The sequence below is a fragment of the Panthera leo genome, chromosome B3 (genome assembly GCF_018350215.1).
Source record: "Panthera leo isolate Ple1 chromosome B3, P.leo_Ple1_pat1.1, whole genome shotgun sequence".
Lineage (NCBI taxonomy): Eukaryota > Metazoa > Chordata > Mammalia > Carnivora > Felidae > Panthera > Panthera leo.
The window spans coordinates 115,787,686-115,808,344 of NC_056684.1; the positions used below are offsets into that span (position 1 = coordinate 115,787,686).

At 46.5% G+C, this 20,659-nt stretch overlaps 1 protein-coding gene across 1 annotated transcript in view; it reads left to right on the plus strand.

Annotated features, from left to right (window-relative positions):
* Positions 1 to 19,785: 19,785 nt before the first annotated feature.
* Positions 19,786 to 20,659, plus strand: part of PCNX1 (pecanex 1) — a 164,352-nt gene continuing 163,478 nt past the window's right edge. Inside the window, 1 exon segment of the mRNA XM_042943661.1 lies at positions 19,786 to 20,300. Coding sequence (XP_042799595.1) covers positions 20,148 to 20,300 — 153 coding nt within the window. The 5' untranslated portion in view covers positions 19,786 to 20,147.

Below are 20,659 nucleotides of genomic sequence, written 5' to 3' on the forward strand. Positions count from 1 at the left end.
ACCCTTCTTTACCCTTCCTTACCCTGCTAACTAGCAGAATATAAAAAGGGAGGCGATTAGCCCAATAACTACTAGAAGACTACCAAAAACCAGGGAAGTTACTTTAGGATAAAATTTAGGGTGAGGACAGGAGAGTGGAGAAATGGAGACAGGCTTTGAAGCCACCAATCCTGATCCCTCCCTTCATCTCTGACTTCCTTTATTCGTTCCAATACATTTACTTACCATGGAAACTAGGGTGAAGTAGAGTTGGGTTTTCTGTTACTCATATTTTAAATTATCCTACCGGTACAGCCTGGTAAAGATAAAAACAGTGAACATGCATGGTCTGATGTTACCCCCAGCATGGTTCATCAGTTCGAGTTATTCTTCCTTTTGCATCACTGTGATGGCCCGCTCCCCTGACAGATACAGCCTTTCTCCTGTCATGACAGCCCAGTGAAAAACCCCAGCCAGAGCCCCAATCCCTGTAATCTCCCATCCGTCCATCCATCCATCCATCCATCCATCCACCATCCAGCTGATGGGTCAATAGATTTACAGCAAGCACCCATCAAGGCATTTTGCTAGGCATCGTAAGGCTACCAAAAAGAAAAAATTCAGGTGCTCACTGTTCTCAGAGACCCAATAGTCTAAAAGGGGAGAAAAATTATGTGTATACCTGCCTACGGTGAAATGTATAAAATTATTGTGTCACCAGAGAAGTGCAAATAAAGCCCCACAGCAGATCAACAAGAGGAAGGGATTGTTTGCAGCTGAGGGGATTAGAGCCATGTTTGTGCTAAAGATGGACTTTGAGCTAGATCTTGGACAATACAGAAATGGCGCAAAAGAAAAAGAGCATTCCTGGCAGAGAGGAGCAGGAGCAGAGGCCCAGTAGAAAATAACAGAGAATGCACAGGGAACAGTTGTCTGGAATAGTGTTGGTACTTGGAAGGATCATTGAGGCCAGACTGTGAAGGGATATGATTCCAGATCAAGGAGTTATTCTGGGAGCAGTTGGGTAGATGTTGAATCAGGTGTGAACTGGGTAACAGAATGTGGTTTTGAAAGAAAGAAAAGAATATTCAAGCCGGAGCAGAAAGGGAGCAGAAAGCAGAACATCAGTGGAGTGGTTTCCCTGTGTTAAATGGTAAACGGAGGGGCGCCTGGGTGGCTCAGTCAGTTAAGCCTCCAACTCTTGCTTTGGGCTCAGGTCATGATCCCGTGGCAGGATCGAGCCCCTGCGTCAGGCTCTGTGCTGACGGCATGGAGCCTGCTTGGGATTCTCTCCCTCTCTCTCCGCCCCTCCCCAACTTGCGTGCATGCACTCTTTCTCTCTCAAAATAAATAAACTTTAAAAAAGGTAAACTGAGGCATATTAAATTTTTTTTTTTTTCCAAGGGTTTATTTCAAACTGGAAACCAAACCAACGACGGTAAGGAGCACTCCACTGACAGAAGCTAGGGGAAAGGGTTTTATAGAGAGGATGAAGAAGCAAAACGAGGATCTTACTTGATTGACTATAGCTTAAGCAGTCGCCTTATTTGGGAGAGTCTGATCGGCTGCTCTCAAGTTTCATTCCCTCAGATTTGAGTGCTTCGACTCTGGCTTCGACTTTGGTTTCCTTACACAGGCTGCCAAGGCATTAGAGCCACCTCAGTCTAATGGCCTCCTTATATAATTGCTTTAACACCTGGAACATCCCGGGGGCACTCTTCTGTAACCATGAGCCGGGCTGGAGGATATAGAAGACATCGCTTGTGAGGGGGGGTCTCGGGGGAGGGACAGTTATCCAGAGTCTAGGAATGTCACCCCAGTCCCTCACGGGGCAAGCCCAGCCAGCACACCTGTGAGCAGCAGGATGTGGAACCCCGTAGATAAGAACTACGTGGACAAGAAGAAATGGGTATGTGCCGTGTCTCTCCAGGGGCCGGACAGGTGAGCATCTGGGCAGGATCGAGAAGAGGTGCATACCTGGGAAGGACAGGAGAAAGGCAATTCAGGAGCTGACTGGGCAGTAGCATCAAAGCCCCAAGGATGGGGTTCAGGCAAAGGGTCAAGAGCCTGTTCAAGGAGCCGGGGCAACAGCTATGTTGTGGAGACCAAGTGAAGAGAGCGCAGAGTCCAGCAGACCCAGGTTTGAATCCAAGGGCAACTATGTATCTGCTGGGTAAACTTAGGCAAGCCATTTAACCTCTCTGAGCCGCTGTTTCCTTGACGGAAAAGAAACATAATAATGTCTTCTTCACAGAGTTGTTATAAAGAGTATGAATAATTCATGAGAAGTGCTTGGCACTGGGTGCACTCAATAAATGAGAGCTATTATTGTTATCAATACCATCCTCAATATTTATATTGAACCACAGAGATTTCTTCAGCTCAGGCTCAGAAGACAAAGCAAGGGAGAGGAGCGTTTGCCAAGAGCAGAGAAACCAGGAGGGGGAGCCGGACCTCTCGGAGCAGATCACAGATGACTTCTCTCCCGTGCTGGCCATTTGTAACTGTTGGTCTGCTCATTTGTCCTTACGCTCGGGGCTGCTGTCATTGTCACCATTTCCTACAGCAGAAATGAAAAGAACCTTAGATTTCTGTCCAACCAGCCCTGTGGCTCGTGCTCGGCTGCTGGCCTAGCCATTCATCTTTTCTGTGGCGTGAGCTGTCATCGATACCCAGGGACACCACCTGCTCGGAGGTTTCGGACAACTGTCTCCATGGTTTCTGGCCAGATCTCATTAGCTAAGTGAGGTGGAGCCCAGTGGGGTTCATAGGTTAACGCTGGTGGGGGAGACCTCGGCGGCGGGGGCTAGGAGACACAGGTGGTTACATGAGATAGTGCTTGTGATAGGAGGGTGTGACTGAGCCAGCTTGGGGCCGGAGGATGCTTACTGGGATAGAAAAGCAAGGTCACGACCTTCTGCAGCCTCCGAGGGGTCTGTGACAACATATTTCATCAGAGGAAGACGTTCACCACAGTGATCCTGCATGTTTCCAGTCGATGCGGTTTGCCCCCTTTATATTCGACTCACTACCTTCTTGGTGCCCAATCCAATGATGGCCGACATTTCTTAAGCCATAACTGTGTGCCAGGATGTACTGGGCTAGTACATTTTACATACTGTCCCATTTAATTCTCACCACAACCCTATGAAGTTGGTACTATTGTTTGCTCAATTTTATAGATAAATAGAGGCTCAGAGAGGTTAAGCAACTTGTCGAAGGCCGCACAGCCAGTAAAACTGTGGAGCCAGTTTGAGAATCCAGCTTTTGCCGATTTCAGATTTCCAGCCCTGAATTAGGATGCTAACCCGTGCCTCTCACACTTTAATATGCATATGAGTCACAGAGGATTTGTTAAAATGAAGATTTTGAGTCAGAAAATCTGGATGGGGCCTGAGATGCTGCATTTCTAACCAGCTCCCAGGCTATGTGTATGTTGTTGGTCCATGGATCACACCTTGAGTAGCAAGGGACTTGCCTGATGGATTTGGTTCACAATGGTTGATAGGTTTCTCCCCAAAGGAGGTTGTATTTTGGTCTTGGGTAAAAATCTTTGTTTTTAGAGTTTTTTTTAATGTTTATTTATTTTTGAGAGAAAGAGAGAGAGCAAGCAGGAGAGGGGCAGAGAGAGAGGGAGAGCAGAATCCAAAGCAGTCTCCAGGCTCTGAGCTGTCAGCACAGAGCCCGATGCGCGCCTCGAACCCACAAACCACGAGATCATGACCTGAGCAGAAGTCGGCCACTTAACTGATTGAGCCACCCAGGCGCCCCTTGGAGAAAAACGTTTTAAACTGTTTTGTATTTGTTTTCTGTTATCACAAATTATCACAGATTTAGCACCTTAAAACAACACCCACTATTGTCTCGTAGATTCCATGGGTCAGGTGTCTGGGAATAGCAGGACTTTCTGCTCAGATTTGCACATGGCTTCATGAAGGTGTCATCCAGGCTGTGTTCTCACCTGGAGCTCAGAGGTCTTGTTCAAGTACGTTTGGGTTGTCCTGAAATTCAGTGTCTTGCAGCTAGAGGACTGAGATCCCTGTTTCCCAGCTGGCTGTCAGGCAGGGGCCGGCTCTCAGCACCCCTAGAGACTGTTGCCTTGCTAGCTTCCTGGCCCTGCCATCTTCGAAGCCAGCAATGGAGGGTCTCCCTTTTGTTGAATCCTTCTCAGACTTCAAATATCTTGGACTTTTTCTGTCTCTGACCTCTAGATCCGGATGTAGAGGGCCATGTGATGAGGTCAAGACCACCCAAACAATCTCCCTATCTTGAGGTTAACTGAATTAGGATCTTAATTACATCTACAGAATTTCTTCACAGCAGGGCCTAGGTTAGTGTTTGACCAACCAGCTAGAAGGCTTGAGCATACCAGGCACCAGACGTCTGGGCGACCATGTTAGAATTCTGCCCATAACAAAGTATATTGGTTTTCCTGCTTGAGCTGTGTCGTTGACTGATGAACGTTTGTAGAGTCATGGAAACTGAGGCTGCGTGAACGGCCTCATTTCTGCTTTCATTTCTACTTATTTGTTGTAAGCCCCTTCTTTAGCATGAACATTTACCAACAGTTGTTTCAAAATAATCATGAACTGTCATGAGGGAGATTCCAGCAAATTGAGCTCAGCCCTTTTTCTTGTTTGTTATGTAAACTGAAAGGGCAGGCTGATACATAGATCATTTGGGGTTTTTCACTGACTCATAACCAATGTCCAGGAATAAGACTTCAGATGCAGTGATGTTTACATGCAAGCAGCAGCTTCTGCTTAAGGAGGAGTGCTCCGTAGATGCCGTGAGCTGAAAAACGTTTTCAAGAAGGAGGGTTTGTAATACCCTGACAGCAAAGATCTGACTGAGGTCCCGGGGTTCCAGCTCATCCTTTGTGAGTTCTGTCCTGTTTCCCTTCAGTGGCACTGTCCTAGAGTTACATGGCTCATAAAATGAGCCAGCGTCGTTTTCCTTACTTGGGTCTGAAAAGAGAAGTCAAAGTAAGAAGTGGGAAAGAAGCTATAGAAACCTGCAGGGGGAGGGGATTCCTAGGAGTTTTATACAGGGGGGACACTGAGAGTGATGTAACACACACACCCTGTGGATTCTGGGTTTGGAGAGTGTGGACAGATTCAGCTCGTTGTCAAGAGGCAGGGCTGGGCAAGGCATAATCCTGGTGATGCTGCTTCCACGGCAATTCTCCTTAGTACCTCCAAAGCTATAGCAAGATCACCATGTAGGAAATACCCCAGGTTTCTTAGCCAGCTTGCAGCATAGAGAACAGTGAGGGAACCGTTGCAGGAAATCTATTGTCCACTGGAACCTCGCAGTGAGGGGCGGGGGGTGGGTATTGTAGGGACTGTAGGAATTGTAGGGGGTGGGGATTACTTCCTCTAGAGTGTGAAAGGTTCGACTGAGGTGACTGCCTTTAACTACATTCTTGCCAACACAAAATGCTTTGCATTTTTGGTTTCATGGCATCAGTTTTGAAATACGAATCATAAAAGCAGTGCATTTCTGCTGTGTCTGCTGAGACTTACTTTATCACTCTCCTATTTCAGTGTCAATAAAATGATGCTGTCATTCCAGCTGGGAGGTATTTTGATTGTTCCAGACAGAAAGCTGGCTGATCACATTGGGAAAGAGAGAGAGAGAGAAAGAGAGAGAACTTCTGTGTGTCTCCTTTCTGAGGTTGAGAAGAAAATGATCTCATTTTAGCAATGGATAAATGCATTTTGATGGTAACTGATTACCAAGTTGAGACCTCCTATAAAGTCTTCTAGCACCGTGGCGATTTACTAACGGACAAAGAGAATCCCTTGCTAAAGTCATCATTAGCAAAAATCTTATGCCACTGGCTTCTAAATAAGCATGAATGTAGAGTAGTAAAATAAGAGACTGGGGATAAAATAAGAGGGTTGGAGTAAATGATCTCCTTTGATTTAAAGAAAATTCCAAGCTGGATGTTGGAAGACTCAGCAATGATGAGAAATGCCTGAAGAGAGAGAGTATTCATTTAGGAAGGTAGTGGAAATCTGCTCAAGTGATAAATGAACTTGTGGATATGGGTGTGTGTGTGTGTGTGTGTGTGTGTGTGTGTGTGTGTGTGTGTGTGTTTGTCTCCAACTTCGAGGTGAATATTTTTTTAAAGTCTTGGAATGGTGGCTCAGTTGATGGCAGAATGGAAAGGACTCAGAGACCAGCCAGAAACCTTGGAGCAAGTCAGGCATTTCCAGAAGGTCTTGGCAGAAAGAGTCAGATGGAGAGACGGGCTAGCTGGTTAGTGCCAGGGAGGGTGAGAGAGGAGCCACAGGTGGGTGGGGCACAGCCCACATGGTAGAGAGGTCTGGGCAGTCTGAAACCCCAGTTAGCTGCCCTGAGTAGTGGGTAGGAGGGACTGTGCCTTAGAAAGCATGGTGGTGGGATTTGGGTTCTTGGGGGGATTGACAAAGAAGAGTACACACCCAGTCTAGAACAAATGGGATACAGCAAGGGTCCCAGAAAAGGGACTTAATCTCCAGGCAGGTGACCAGCTACTAGAATCAGGGGAAAGTCTGGTATAGGCCCAACACAAGGCTGATCTGATGCTATTCTCTTAAGAAACCAGCCTTGGGCTCCTTAAATTCCCCAGACTAGAGACACTCGAGCGCCTCAGATGTTCCCAACTGTACTAACTGCCAAATCCTAGAATCAGGCCCATGATTTCAAGAAGTTTAAGATGTGGTTCTGTCCTCAAGGAGTTTATAATCTATTTGGGAACAAAAGGTCAGCACACATCAGAGAAGAATATGTCTGTATGCCCATTAACTCTGTTGTGTACTAGCTGTAGGTATTATGAAAAGGGAAAAGTCAAGGACAGATTCATGGGAGAGGTGAGCTTTGGGGGATGGCTTGAATTTTTTCCAAGCAAGGAAGAACAGGTTCTGGGCATTGGGGGCTAGATGCTCATGAGGGTGGACAAAAGAAGGTAAGAACTCTCCTGAGATACCTTCCCCATCCTGCTCCAACCCAGGCAGGAATAGTTAAGCCCCTCATTCCTGTAAGGGAAGCCACTAGGGGAACAGCTAGAAAGTGGAACATAGAGAAAGGAAGTGGAGTTTGCTTGACAAGAGGAGAATGTGATCAGAATGGCTGGGGAGGGAGCTCCCAGCTTCTGTGTGTGGGACTAAGAGTCTGTTTCAGACTCCAAGCTAATTCAGCCTTGACTTGTACTTGTGCCATTCACAAGCCTATAGGGCATTTTCCTACATGCTTCCTGTCTATGCTCCCCACCCTTATCACTCTGACTCCTTATTTCCCTTCTATTAGTTTAGTGACTACAGCAGAATCAAATTTTCCTATTAACTAAAACCCTTGGGATCTTGGAGCCTTCATCCACTTTTCCCCTCACAGATGACATAATGATACACACTGTGATCCAGAAGCTCTGGATCCCGTGGCTGACAGAGTAGGCCACCTGTTCAGCATCAACAGGATGAGTATCACCATCAAGATGACTACTCTGTATTGAGGGGTATGAGTCAACTCAGCATCTTTGTCTATCTTTGTGACTTTTACTGTAAAAACAAAATGAGTTTTAACGTATTTCCTTAGCACTGGCAGTTGCCTTTCCCAGTCAGCTACCACTTAAGACATTCCTGATGGCTAATGTCAGATCTCAGGATACTGGCCTATGATGCTGGGAAAGGAGCTGGTGTCAGAGTCTTGGCTCTGAGCTGAGGCTTGACTCTGTGGGAGCAGCCACAAGCAGGAGCTGGGATAATCCTTTTCCTTTAGCAGCTGCTTAAGCAGACCTGACATTTGGGTTGGAAAAGGATTTCAACTCACCCCAAAGTAGAGAAATTACTTTTTCACCATCAGAAAGTAATGTACGTGCTGCAAGACGGAGGAAGCTTTTCCTGACTTGCAGCAGGAAAAAGCTGGACGCCTACAGGGTACTGTGCAGGGAGTGGATGGCGACTGACACTTGTTTAGCAATTTACAGCAGATTGTTTTAAACCTCATTTAATCCCCCCAGCAAGCCCGAGATAAAGGGGTCATTTTATCATGTATTCCACAGACGAGGAAACAGATGCACTTTCTTAAGCAACCGTCAGTGAGTTGCAATCCAGAAATGAACCCAGTCTCTTTGAATCCCCTTCCCACATCCTTCCCAATAAATTAGAGGTTCTATTCCACCGTGTGGCAATCAGCTGTAGAACACGTGACTTTTGATCTCAGGGTTGTGAGTTTGAGCCCCATGTCGGGTGTAGAGGTTACTTAAAAATAAAACTTAAAAAAATTAGATTTAGTGGTAATAGGCCATTAGATTTAATGGCGTTAGACCATCTGGGATCTGAATCATGGCTCCACCAACGTTTATCCGTGTGACCTTGGGCAAGTTACTTAACCTCTCTGTCTCTTGTTTCCTCACTATTACAAGGGGGAACATAATAGTACCCACCTCATAGCACCGTTGTGTGCATTGAAAAAGGCAATGCAGGGGCGCCTGGGTGGCTCAGTCGGTTAGGGGTCCGAGTTCAGCTCAGGTCATGATCTCGCGGTCTGTGAGTTCGAGCCCCGCATCGGGCTCTGTGCTGACAGCTCGGAGCCTGGGGCTTGTTTCCGATTCTGTGTCTCCCTTTCTCTCTGACCCTCCCCCGTTCACGCTCTGTCTCTCTCTGTCTCAAAAATAAATAAACGTTAAAAAAAAATTAAAAAAAGAAAAAGAAAAAGGCAATGCACCGGGAGTTCTATAGCTCAACGGCTGACACGTAGCTGTTGGGCGAATGGCAAGTATTGAAGTGTGGGATATATAAGCAGCGAAAGCATGCAATAGACACATTCCTATAGAGAGGGATGAGTGTACTAAGCTATAGGGATTCGAAGGAGACCAAGAATTTCTGCCCTTAAAAAAAAGCCTCCCGGTCTCCTGGGAAAGATAGAGACATAAACAAATAACTATAATGCGATGTGACAGTGCTACAGCAGAAGTCTGTCTGGATTTGCCAAAGGAGTTTTACTCAGCAGTGACCATGACATTCTGTTGCTCTGGATAGATGTTAGTTTTGATTCCACCAGAGAATCACAATGCATATTTCATCCTCCTTGAAGTAGAAGGGAGTTGAGTAAGTGTCCCTGGGTATCGGGGTTTGGCCAACCCCACTGCTAAAATCCATAGCTTAAGAAACGAACATGTGTCTCCATTCTGCCTTTCCTGCTGAGCTCCCCTGTCCTTGGGTAGCCTGGGAGGGGGTTTCATACCCCGTGTTCTGCCTCTTGATTAAGACTCTGGGGGCTCAGCAGCATCTTATAATGCACCCAGGAGCAAGCTACCTGGCCTAATTCTACAGGAGGTTAATCATGCCATGCCTACAAAGAACCTAAATTAATAAAGAGAACATTAAACGTGTCAGGTTTAAGTGACTGAAATCCCTTAAGCTATACTTTGTTGTTTTCAATTGTTTATCCTGTGAGTTCATGTCCTGAGCAAGGACATTTGCAAATAGCCATCTGGATGAATATGCCACAAACATTATTCCTTGTATGATTTCAAGACCTTTTTACCCCATTGTCTCCCCAACCTCCAACCCATATCATGGCCTAGGGTAAGTTACAGAAACCCTCTGAGTTATTGTTTGCTAATTAGAGTCAATGAAAATTGAGATGTTTTAAAACATTTACAGAGAATATTGGCAATACTTTCAGTGTCATAAAGCAAGAAGAGACATTATCATGTAACCGCATAAAATTAAAGTCAATCAAATGGGGAAAAAAGTTGGATTATTCCAGGATAAATTCCAAGTGCGCGTAATATTTAAATGTATAAAGATGAAGCCATCTTCTCTCTTAGAAGAACCTAAAACAGAGTTTTTCACCTCGGAATAGGGGAAGGCCTTTTTAATTATGACATGAAACTCAAAACCGTGGAAGAAAAGATTGGTATGTTCAATCCCATAACGTTGAAGTTTGCTGCAAGGAAAAAAACCGTAAGCAAAGTCAAAAGGCAAATGACAAATTGGATGGAAACATTTGCAGCTGTATTACAGACCAAAGACTAATTTCCCTTAACATATGAGCGCCCACGAATCAGAAAGCAAAAGACTAATGGTGTAATACAAACATAGGCAAAGCATATGAACTGGCTGGAAGAGGAAGAAGTGGATCCTAGGCACACACAAGTGGCTCGGCATCACTCACGACAGAAGAAATTAATTTAAATTAAAATCATACTGAGATGACAATTTTCATTCATCAGGTTAGCATAGATCCCTGAAATCTGATAACATGCCCTGTGGATAAGGGTATCCTGAAACGGGCACTTTCATACTGTGCCTGTGGGGGGTATAAATTGGCACAACAGTAGGTAGAGCAATTTGGCATCAGCTCCACTTTTATGTAATTTTTAAATGAAACTTTTTAAATGTTTATTTATGAGACAGAGAGAGCATGCAAGAGTGGTGGGGGTGGGGGAGCACACAGCGAGGGGGAGACAGAGGATCCGGGGTCAGTAATAGAAAGGATGTTTCACTGTGTATACTTTTTGTTTGGTGTTTGGTATTTCCTACCCATTGAACTATGTGAAGGTATCACCTATGAAAACTTCAAAAATGAAATACAAAGTAATAATAGGCCAAAATTTGCTGATGGTAATTAATTAAACACAATTAATCTGATTCATAAATTGAATGATTAAATGGCCAAGTTTCTAAACCCATGTGTGATTGTCTACCTGTTCCATCTGTATTCCTTCTCCCTGATTTAAAAAAAAATTTTTTTAATGTGTGTTTATTTTCGAGAGAGAGAGAGAGACAGAGTGCGAGCAGGGGAGGGGCAGGGAGAGAGGGAGACACAGAATCCCACGCAGGCTCCAGGCTCTGAGATGTCAGCACAGAGCCCAACAAGGGTCTTGAACCCATGAACCGTGAGATCATGACCTGAGCTGAAGTTGGACACTTAACTGACTGAGCCACCCAGGCACCCCAGTCTTCTCCCTGATTCTTTTTTTTTTTTTAATTTTTTTTTTTAACGTTTATTTATTTTTGAGACAGAGAGAGACAGAGCATGAACGGGGGAGGGTTAGAGAGAGGGAGACACAGAATCTGAAACAGGCTCCAGGCTCTGAGCTGTCAGCACAGAGCCCGACGCGGGGTTCGAACTCACGGACCGCGAGATCATGACCTGAGCCGAAGTGGGCCGCTCAACCGACTGAGCCACCCAGGCACCCTTCTTCTCCCTGATTCTTAACATAATCCAGTTTTATTTAGGCATCTACCACTCCCAACATACCCCCTGTGTCTCAGTCTACATCTGGGACTGGCTGCTCTAAGGGCAAGTCCTTTCCCATAGCCAGGAACTGGTTCAGGAACCGTGGCCAAAGTCAGTGTATATCACTGCCCTGAGAACAAGGCTTGACTCAAGAATGCCAGAGGCTCCTGGGAAAGACATGCCCCTGCTCTTAGGTGAACTGCGCCTAAATTGATGGCATTTCTAGGTGGAACCAGTCACCGCCACAGCCATTTTGCCTCCATGTAGGGAGCAGCTTTAGGTGAAAGCCAACCCATTGAGGAGGTCGTGTCAGGAGACTGCAGAGAAACAGATCCAGAGCCACTACATTAAACTACCCTTGAAGCCGCCCTACCTCCTGGGCTTGCAGCGGTATGAAGCAACACTTTTCCTCATCGTTTATGTGAGTTTGAATCCAATTTTCTGTTACTTGAAGCTGTAGGCTAATACCCATGTCACAGAGGAGTATTTCCAAGAATCTATGAAACACATGGGTAAGTCAGAAGGAAAAAATACCTCCTGAAGTTTCTCAGACTTAGCAAACTGCCAAGGCACATGGCATGTGTTGACATAGAAACTTTCCCAATCAGGCTCTGAACTTCGAGTAGAATATGGTACAGAAGTAGCCAGGGGGATGGAGTGGAGAGACAGAGAAGGATTCCAACACTTTCTGTGGTTGTGACTGGGTAGGGGGCCTACTGGGTGAGTTTTAGCTCCCTTTTCTATATTTCCTCTGATAAAAAAAAGTAAAAAAAAAAAATTTTTTTTATGATGAAAAACTAAATACCAGCCAAAAAGGCCACTTGGAAGCAGATTGGTAGAGAGGCTGGGCCAAGCAAATCCCAATAAGTTAAGGTCAGGTTTTCAAAGTACAAGCCTGAAGGCTAAATAAATAAATGCTTATAAAAAGCTCTTCATAAATTAGAGATTAGAAGTTTAAGAACTCCTAGTAGCCTGAGGCTATTAGGAGTGAAGGATTTAAAATGAAACCCCAAAAGCAAATATAGATCACAGCTGGAATACTTACAGCAGACCTTACTGTTCTGCTCCCGAGACACTAATTTGCACCAATAATTTGGAGGTGATGTGTTTCTAACCGCCCCTCATATGGACTCGGTTTTCACTTTCTGGTACTTTCCACAGGCTGAGGTCACTACAGGACTCAGGGGGGGGAGGCTTTAGCATCCCCTGGAAGTGGGCAATAGGACATTTTTTCCCCTTCTTACTCCACTGACAACCTTTGAGGAATGCAAGGAGGACTCCATAGAGGAGACCGAGTCTAGGATAATCAGGGAGGGAGGTGACAGGAAACCAGGAAGAGAGTGCAATGACCCAGGAGCAAAAAGGTTAGATAAGACAGGGACCGAAAAGTGTCTGCTGGACTTGGCAACCAGGAAATCACTGGTGACTTGGGGCAAGAGCAGTGACCAGAGTTAAGTTCAAGGCAGGTGAGGAGCATCCTTCCAGTCTTAAGAAACGTGGCTGGGAAGCAGAGGAGAAGGAGGGTGGATGCTGGAGCAAGCAGAAGGTTTATGGAGGACAGTGCCTGTTGGTAGGCTGAAGGAAAGAATCAGTAGAATGAGAATGCTTTTTGGTGCCCAAGGAGTCAAGGTTAACAGGTTGAGTATGGTTCAGAGATTGCGGGGGGGGGGGGGGGGGGGGGGGATCCAGAGAGCCAGGTGGAGCGAGTTCCTTGGGCAGAACGACTCCTGTTCCACTCAGAGAAGGAAAAAAAAAAAGAGGGAAGGGAAGATGGATGCATGTGTAGATAAATATAGAAGTAGGAGGGCAGGAAATTGAGAGATGCCAGTCTGCTATCCTCTATTTTCTTTGTGCCTATGGGAGCGAGAGGGGTGTAGATGTCTTGAGAACATTGGCAAGCTTTTTTTTTTAATTTAATTTAATTTTTATTTTTTTTAAATATATGAAATTTATTGTCAAATTGGTTTCCATACAACACCCAGTGCTCATCCCAACAGGTTTGGCAAGCTTTTAAAAGTCATTACGAGGGGTGAAGCAGCTAATAACTGGGAACCAAAGAACTGTCAGGAAGAATCCAGGTGGCAGCTGAGATTAGAACCTGGGAGGTTAGCCTGTGTGAAGGTAGAAGAGGCAGATCGTCCTGGGTTGTGGTGTGGTGGATGGTAAGAGTGGGAGGGAAAGGAGTGAAAAAAGCACGGACCTTGGAATGATTGCATTGCAAACCCCTACACGAGATGAGGAACTGAGGGCAGGAGAGGTGGTGGTGGTGGTGGGAGGGGGGGGGGGGTCAGGAAAAAGAAAAGAAGGAAGGACCTAAAGAAAAAAAAAAAAAAGAACGGTTGGGGACAGTGGTTCTCAATACAGGTTTGCAGGATAGGGCCCTTAACATGCAGATCTCTGGGGCACGTGTTAGAGATTTCAAGTTAGTGAGACCTAAGTGGAACCTAGGGATCTGCGTTATTTTCCAACTTATTATTTTTTAAAAATGAGTAATATGCATGTGACATGAAATTCATAAAGTACAAAAGACATGCAATGAAAAGTAAGTCTTTCACCCCTGTGGCAACTCCTGCTGCCATTGTCTCAGATGTTCTGTTAGGGACATTCAATACATAATCCCATATAAAATATGCTTTTTTTTCCCTTTATGCAAACAACAGCATGTTATACACACTGTCCTACACTTCTTTTTTTCACTTAACCGTATATCTTAAAGATCAATCCATATCAGTTGTTAAAAGCCCCTTCAATGTTCTATTGACTGCTTGGAATTCTATCTTTTGATAGCAAAAGATGGAAAACAATAGGTGCTCATATTAATTCTCTGCTTCAGGGATTGCCAACACTGGAGGAGTTTTTCGATACCCTGCGGAGAGATGTACTAGAATTTGGAATGTTCTTAATAGATTGTGATTTGGGGGTGCGGGATTCATGGGTTACATGTTGAAAAACACTTGTCACAGGACGTGAGAGCAAAATGAGTTTAAACAATGGAAATACTGAGAGAAAGAGAAAACTGGATGGACTGGGAGCTTTTAGTTTGCATCATGATCTCTACTGATTTAATTGGGAGATTTCATCCTGAAGATATCATTCCCTGGGACATATATACAAAATACACTATTTGTGCATATTTAGAAAATGGTGATGTATATTAACAGCTGCTGAATCCCAGTGACAACAGGCAAAGCAAAAACAAAAATAAAACCCAAAACCAAAAACAAAGCCAAAAGAACAAACAAAATTCATAAGAAATACATTCCCACGTGCTGTCGAGGTTTCCATAAAGAAAGCTATGGAAAATCTCCAAGGGACAGATCTTTTTATACATCGTTGTTTATTTTTGCTGCTAGAAAAAGTAATTGAGGGGCGTCTGGCCGGCTCAGTCAGTAGAGTCGTGAGTTCAAGCCCCACAATGGGCATGGAGCCTACTTAAAAAAATAATAACGAAAAACTAAAAATAAATAAAAAACTATCAAAACTAAATGCAATGAGTCCGCCACATTGAATTTCCCAGAATTTTTTTTTTTTTTTAACGTTTATTTATTTTTGAGACAGAGAGAGACAGAGCACGAACGGGCGAGGGGCAGAGAGAGAGGAGACACAGAACCGGAAGCAGGCTCCAGGCTCTGAGCCATCAGCTCAGCTCAGTTCGACATGGGGCTCGAACTCACGGATGGTGAGATCGTGACCCGAGCTGAAGTCGGACGCTTAACCGGCTGAGCCACCCAGGCGCCCCTAATTTCCCAGAATTCTTCAATTCTGCTTGGATTTCTTGATTTGGGGCTAGGACAGACTTAGAAAGTAGATGACTCTGAATTGAAACACAGGTTGATCGCACACCCCGTAATATTTCCACTACTGGCCACCACTTCCCACCAAGGAATGTTCTTGCCAGAAGAACCAGACATCCAGCCTCCAGAGGTGACAACTCTCATTTTCTGCGTAACTACAGGCAGGTGTTCTAGATGACACTGACGGCTACCAATCAGGTGAGCTCTTCAGGGAATCACCCAGCGAGATCACTTGGTCCAACAGGTCCCGCCAGCATTACGCTACTGTGGCTGAAACAGAAAGGTAAGCAAGACCTTTAATATGGTACAAACACATCAGACATCCGTTGAGATAGAAGAATCCTTAAATGTGAAAAGATGGGAAATAATACACGTGCATTTTGTTTCTAATTCAGGGATTACCAGCATCTGGGGAGTTTTACGATATCTTATACACTTCCCCTTTCCTTTCATTGTCCTGCCCTAAAAGTGTTGTGTGTGAGCTTAAGAATAGTGGATTGGGAAGGGCGCCTGGGTGGCGCAGTCGGTTAAGCGTCCGACTTCAGCCAGGTCACGATCTCGCGGTCCGTGAGTTCGAGCCCCGCGTCAGGCTCTGGGCTGATGGCTCAGAGCCTGGAGCCTGTTTCCGATTCTGTGTCTCCCTCTCTCTCTGCCCCTCCCCCGTTCATGCTCTGTCTCTCTCTGTCCCAAAAATAAATAAAAAACGTTGAAAAAAAAATAAAAAAAAAAAAAAAGAATAGTGGATTGGGATTTTGAGATATATCAAAAGATCCCCTCAAGATGACACAAAACCTCCTCACATGGAATTGATATTTTAAAAAACCCAGTAGCGGGGCACCTGGCTGGTTCAGATGGAAGATCATGCAACTCTTGATCTCAGGGTCGTGGGTTCGAGCACCATGTTGGGTGTAAAGGTTACTTAAATAAATGAATATTTTAAATTTTTTTAAAAAGTTAAAAAAAAAGTTAAAAAAAAATCTTCTTGAGATTTCCAAGAAGGATGAGGTGCTTTACTTTTTAGCCCACGGGGGAGGGTATGTGAGGTTTCAGGTTGGAGTTAGTTGGAAAATACCGGTTTCATGAAGAGAAACACATCAGAAGAAGGGCTGGTTTGGGTTGAGGGAGAAACCATGGATACCTGCTACATTCAGGTTGCTGGCGGGACACTTGGGCAATAACGTCCAAGGTATGTAATTGTTGCTGCATAAACGGACCAGAGCTGCGGTTTGTTTGCCTCTGCTCCGAGGCGGGCTTGCGTGGGGGTTATTAGAAGGTTTTGCACACTCAGCTTTGTTCCTTTCAGGCAGGAGAGGAGCACACGCTGGCAGAGCATCCCCAGTCCTCAAGGGGCCCATGAAGTCAGGAAGTATAATTTTAATAGAATTAGCTGAAAGATGAGCAAAAGTCAGGTGGTGGTTTGGTAGTATGTCACTGCCGCTTTGACATGCTAAGTGTATCATTGTTAATAGCTTTTGTGCAGGGCTCAGAGGACTAACACTTAGCAAATTAGATTCCTCAGTTTTTGTCCTGCTCTTATAATTTAGGGTATATTACCTTGGGCAAACCATTTAACCTCTCTGTGCCTTGGCTCCCTGTCCATAAAATAGAAAGCTCATTGTGGCAGCATTCATAAACATGTTGAAAGCTCCAGATAAAAAGCATTGTAGGGTTCTCTCCTTCCACCCCCACTCCAAAGACTGAGTCAGTCTTTCAAAAAGGTCATCCATTTCATTGAATTCTTTCAATGGCTAACTTAGCTAATAAGCATTTTTCTAAAAGGCGTTTGCCAGTCCAGGGCTGAAAAATGTAGTCTATAACTGCCTTCCCTGCCTTCTGGGCCTGCTTATTCTGCTGGCCCCCTTTCACTCAGTGGCTGGTTGTCAGTCGATTCTCATCTCTAGGCTCCTGGATCAATCCCAGCCATATTGGAAGGGAATGAGAGTTCTGTATTAACATTCTGGGACCTCAGTACAAGGCGACCGTGATCAATGTGAAATTCAGTCTCAGTTCTGGGTATGAAGTTCCTGCTTTGTTTTTATGTCTCCCTTTGCCACATCTAGCCTTTGGATACCTGTCTTATCACCCTGAGCCCAAGTCCTTGCCCTGCAAGCTTGTCTAGTACATTATCTCAAAGACCTGAATTCTATTTGTTTTCATCAATTCCTTATAAGGAGAGGAATCCAGACCTGGAAGACAGCACTGAAGCTGGGGCTTTGCTACAAGCAACATATTTTCTTAACGCCTGCCACAATTTCCCAATTTTTTGTCTGCTCCTGGATTTCCCAAGGTTGTGTTCCAGCTGCCCACTGGCTTACAACACTTGCATTCTCTGTGTTGAACCAGCGTCATGCTGGCTGCTTTCCTGGCCGCTGCCTGTGCCCTACCCTTCAGATACTGTCTTCCGGTTGCCTGCTCATCACGCCAGCTGGGTCTGCCTCCAATTCCATGATGTATCTAGGTCTGGTCTCCGCTTCTTCCAGTCTACCTCACCCTTATTACAGTTAATCCTTTTACATTAAACGAAAGCAGATATTCGCTGGTGTGGAAACTGATGTGGTACTGGAATTTTATCCTTGTTTACATCTTTGTTTGTGTTGGAAGTGCTTGGGATCACTTCCAAAACCTGCTCAGAGAGCTTTCCTCTCTCTTTTAGGAGAAACAAATGAACAGTTGACAATACCTTATGTCTAAAAACCAAGCCTCAAGACCACTAGTTTCATTGTCAAATTACATTATTTAAACTTGATTGTGCTTTCAGACATAAACATTTTTATGTTTATTTATTTTTGAGAAAGAGAGAGAGAGAGGGAGCAGGAGTGGGAGGGAGGGGTGTTGCAGAAAGAGAGAGGGAGAGAGAATCCCAAGCAGGCTCTGTGCTGTCCACATAGAGCCCAATGCAGGGCTTGAACCCACGAGCTGTGAGATCAGGACCTGAGCCAAATCCAAGAGTTGGACACTTAACTGACTGAGCCACCAGGGTGCCCCCAGACATACTAATATATTTTAAAGTATATTTTGGCCAGTGTTCATTTGTGTCTCACAATATGAAGGCATCTTATTGGAACTTGATGGCTTTGTGGCCATAGGAAATAAACAAATCAAGGCTGGGGACAATGTTCTACAATGGTAGTTTCAACCTCTAAGGTACATTGTAATCTTTTGGAGGGCTTGTTAAAACAGATTGTTGTGGGACCGGCCAGAGTGGCTCGGTCACTTAAGCTTCCAACCCTTGATCTCAGTGCAGGTCACAACCTCATGGTTTGAGTTCGGGCCCCACACCAGGCTCTGCCATGATGGCGCGGGGACCTGCTTAAGATTGTCTCTCCTTCTCTCTGTCCCTCTCCCACTTGTGCTCTCTCTCTGAAAATAAATAAACAAACAGATGGCTAGGTCCCACACCCAGAGTTTCTCTGGAGCGATGCCTGAGACTTTGCATTTCTAACAAAGTTCTCAGGTGTGGTGACACAATTGGTCCTGAGAATACACTTGAGAACCATTGGTCATATGTTTAAACTGGCCACAGGTAACCAAAAGCTGCCTAGCAGTACTGATCAGTTCAAATTCTTGTCTGAATGGATGAGGTGGATTGCTGAGAAATAAACTTCTACATTAAATTTCAGTTGCAGCAGTTAGAATAACTGCTGGTTTCAGAGGTCTTCTCAAACCACCATTACTTACGAGGACACAGTTTCTTTACACTTCAGTTTCCTTATGCATAAAATAAGGATAGCTTCTGTGCTGTCCTTCCCCTAGCGTTGTGCAGGTCAGATGAAATGGGAATGAACATATTTGAACCGTAAAGTGGTATGGCCCCCGGAGGTATTGCAATGGTTTTTCAATACTTTTCTTAAAATAGCACCAGTTTCTTTTGGCTCTCTTGCATTTCTGATTAATTCCAGCAGGTTTAATGCAGGCGTATAGAGTACTTTTATTGCTATAATAATTAAACTCAAACTTCAAACTTAAAAAAAAATTTCATTCAATGAGATCAGAAATACCTTACAAACGTTCCAAAGAGGCAAGAATGATTCCCAGTCTCTACAGCAGTAAGAGAGCTATAAGACCCACAGTTTAGATTGGCCTATTAATAAAAATGGCTACAAGTTACAGCACATGAAAATATAAAATCACCGTGTATAGAATGATAAACCTGTCTACCCTAGACTGTTACGTCTCTTGAAATTCCTATTAATTCATCTGTCTTTGTTAGTAGTAAATCCTCACAATCCTGGCGTGGCTGTTTTTCTCACCCGAGGGCCCCCAGCTCCCTCCAAGGGCCAACACAGTTCTTGCTCAAATTGAGCGCGTTGGTGACTTTTCACTAGTCACCAGCTGTATTGAATTCTGCATGGCCTTCAACTAAGCATCGCAGATATTAGCCTCACTGTTCCCAGGTGTTAACTAAAATAAACATGATAAAACGTCAGCCAGGATGCTGACATGGTTCTAAAGACAAGGTTTGGGAGTATGACGGTCCCCGTTTGGGGGGACTGGTCAAGGCACTTGGCAGGGTGGTTTGCCAGGGGCAGAAAAGAGTCTCCCAGAGCCCAGCACCACCCCAACTCCCCCCGCCCCGCCCCAGTCCTGGGCCCGGCCCGCGTCTGCGCGCGCTTCTCCCGGGCGCCGCCAGGAGGCGCCCGCCGCAGCCGAGGCGCTGCGCGCACCCGCGGAGAGCCGGCCCGGGGGGCGGAGGGAGAGGAGAGGAGGGGCTGGAGGGGGCGCGGCTTGCTCCCCGTCCCTCCCGGGCGCCGGGCCTCCCTCTCCGCCGGGCCCAGGGCTGGCGGCCGGCGGGGGTCGCGGCGGCGGCGGCGGCGGCGCTGACGGGCCGCGGGCACGGGGGCCTGGCTCCGGCTCCGGGTGTTAGGAGACAAGATGGCGGCGGCGCTGTGGAGGCTGGTCTCCTCCTCTTCTCCGCTCTCCTCCGCCCCGCCGCTCGCCGCCTCCTCGGTCTCCTCCTCCTTCTCGTTCGCTGCCTCCTCCTCCTCCTCCTGCAGCAGCCCTAGCGACCGCCGGAGCGCCGGCCCGCTCTCCCGGAGCTCCGGAGGGGGATAGACGGGGCAGCTGCGGGCTCCGGCGACCGAGGCCGAGCTGGGGCCGGGGCGGGGACGGCGGCGGCGGCGGCGGCGGCGGCGCCGGGTGGGGATGGGGTCGCAGACGCTGCAGATCCTCCGGCAGGGGGTGTGGGCCGCGCTCAGCGGGGGCTGGTACTACGACCCGCACCAGGCCACCTTCGTGAACGCGCTGCACCTCTACCTGTGGCTCTTTCTGCTCGGCCTGCCCTTCACCCTCTACATGGTGAGTGTGGTGGGGGCGGGGAGGAGGGTGGCCCCTTTCCCGCTTCCCCTGGTCGCTGGCCGGGCAGCGCTGGCGTTCCGCAGTCCGGCGGCTGCTCGTGCCTCCCGGGCTCCGGGCCGGGGTCGCGCCTTCTCCTCGCCCCGGCGCGCGCGCGCGCCCGCCCGCCGGCCCGCCGCCCCCTCGGGCCCACTGCCCCTCTGGCTCTAGTGCTCCCCTCCCCCACCCAGCCCCCCCCCTCTCCGCTCTTTAGGGTGCCCCTACGTCGGTGATGACAGGAGGGACGGAGCAGTAGCAGCAGCCCCTACCTGCGTCCCCGTGCGCCCCACCCTTTTACGGGGAAGTAGTAGCCTCCGGGGCCC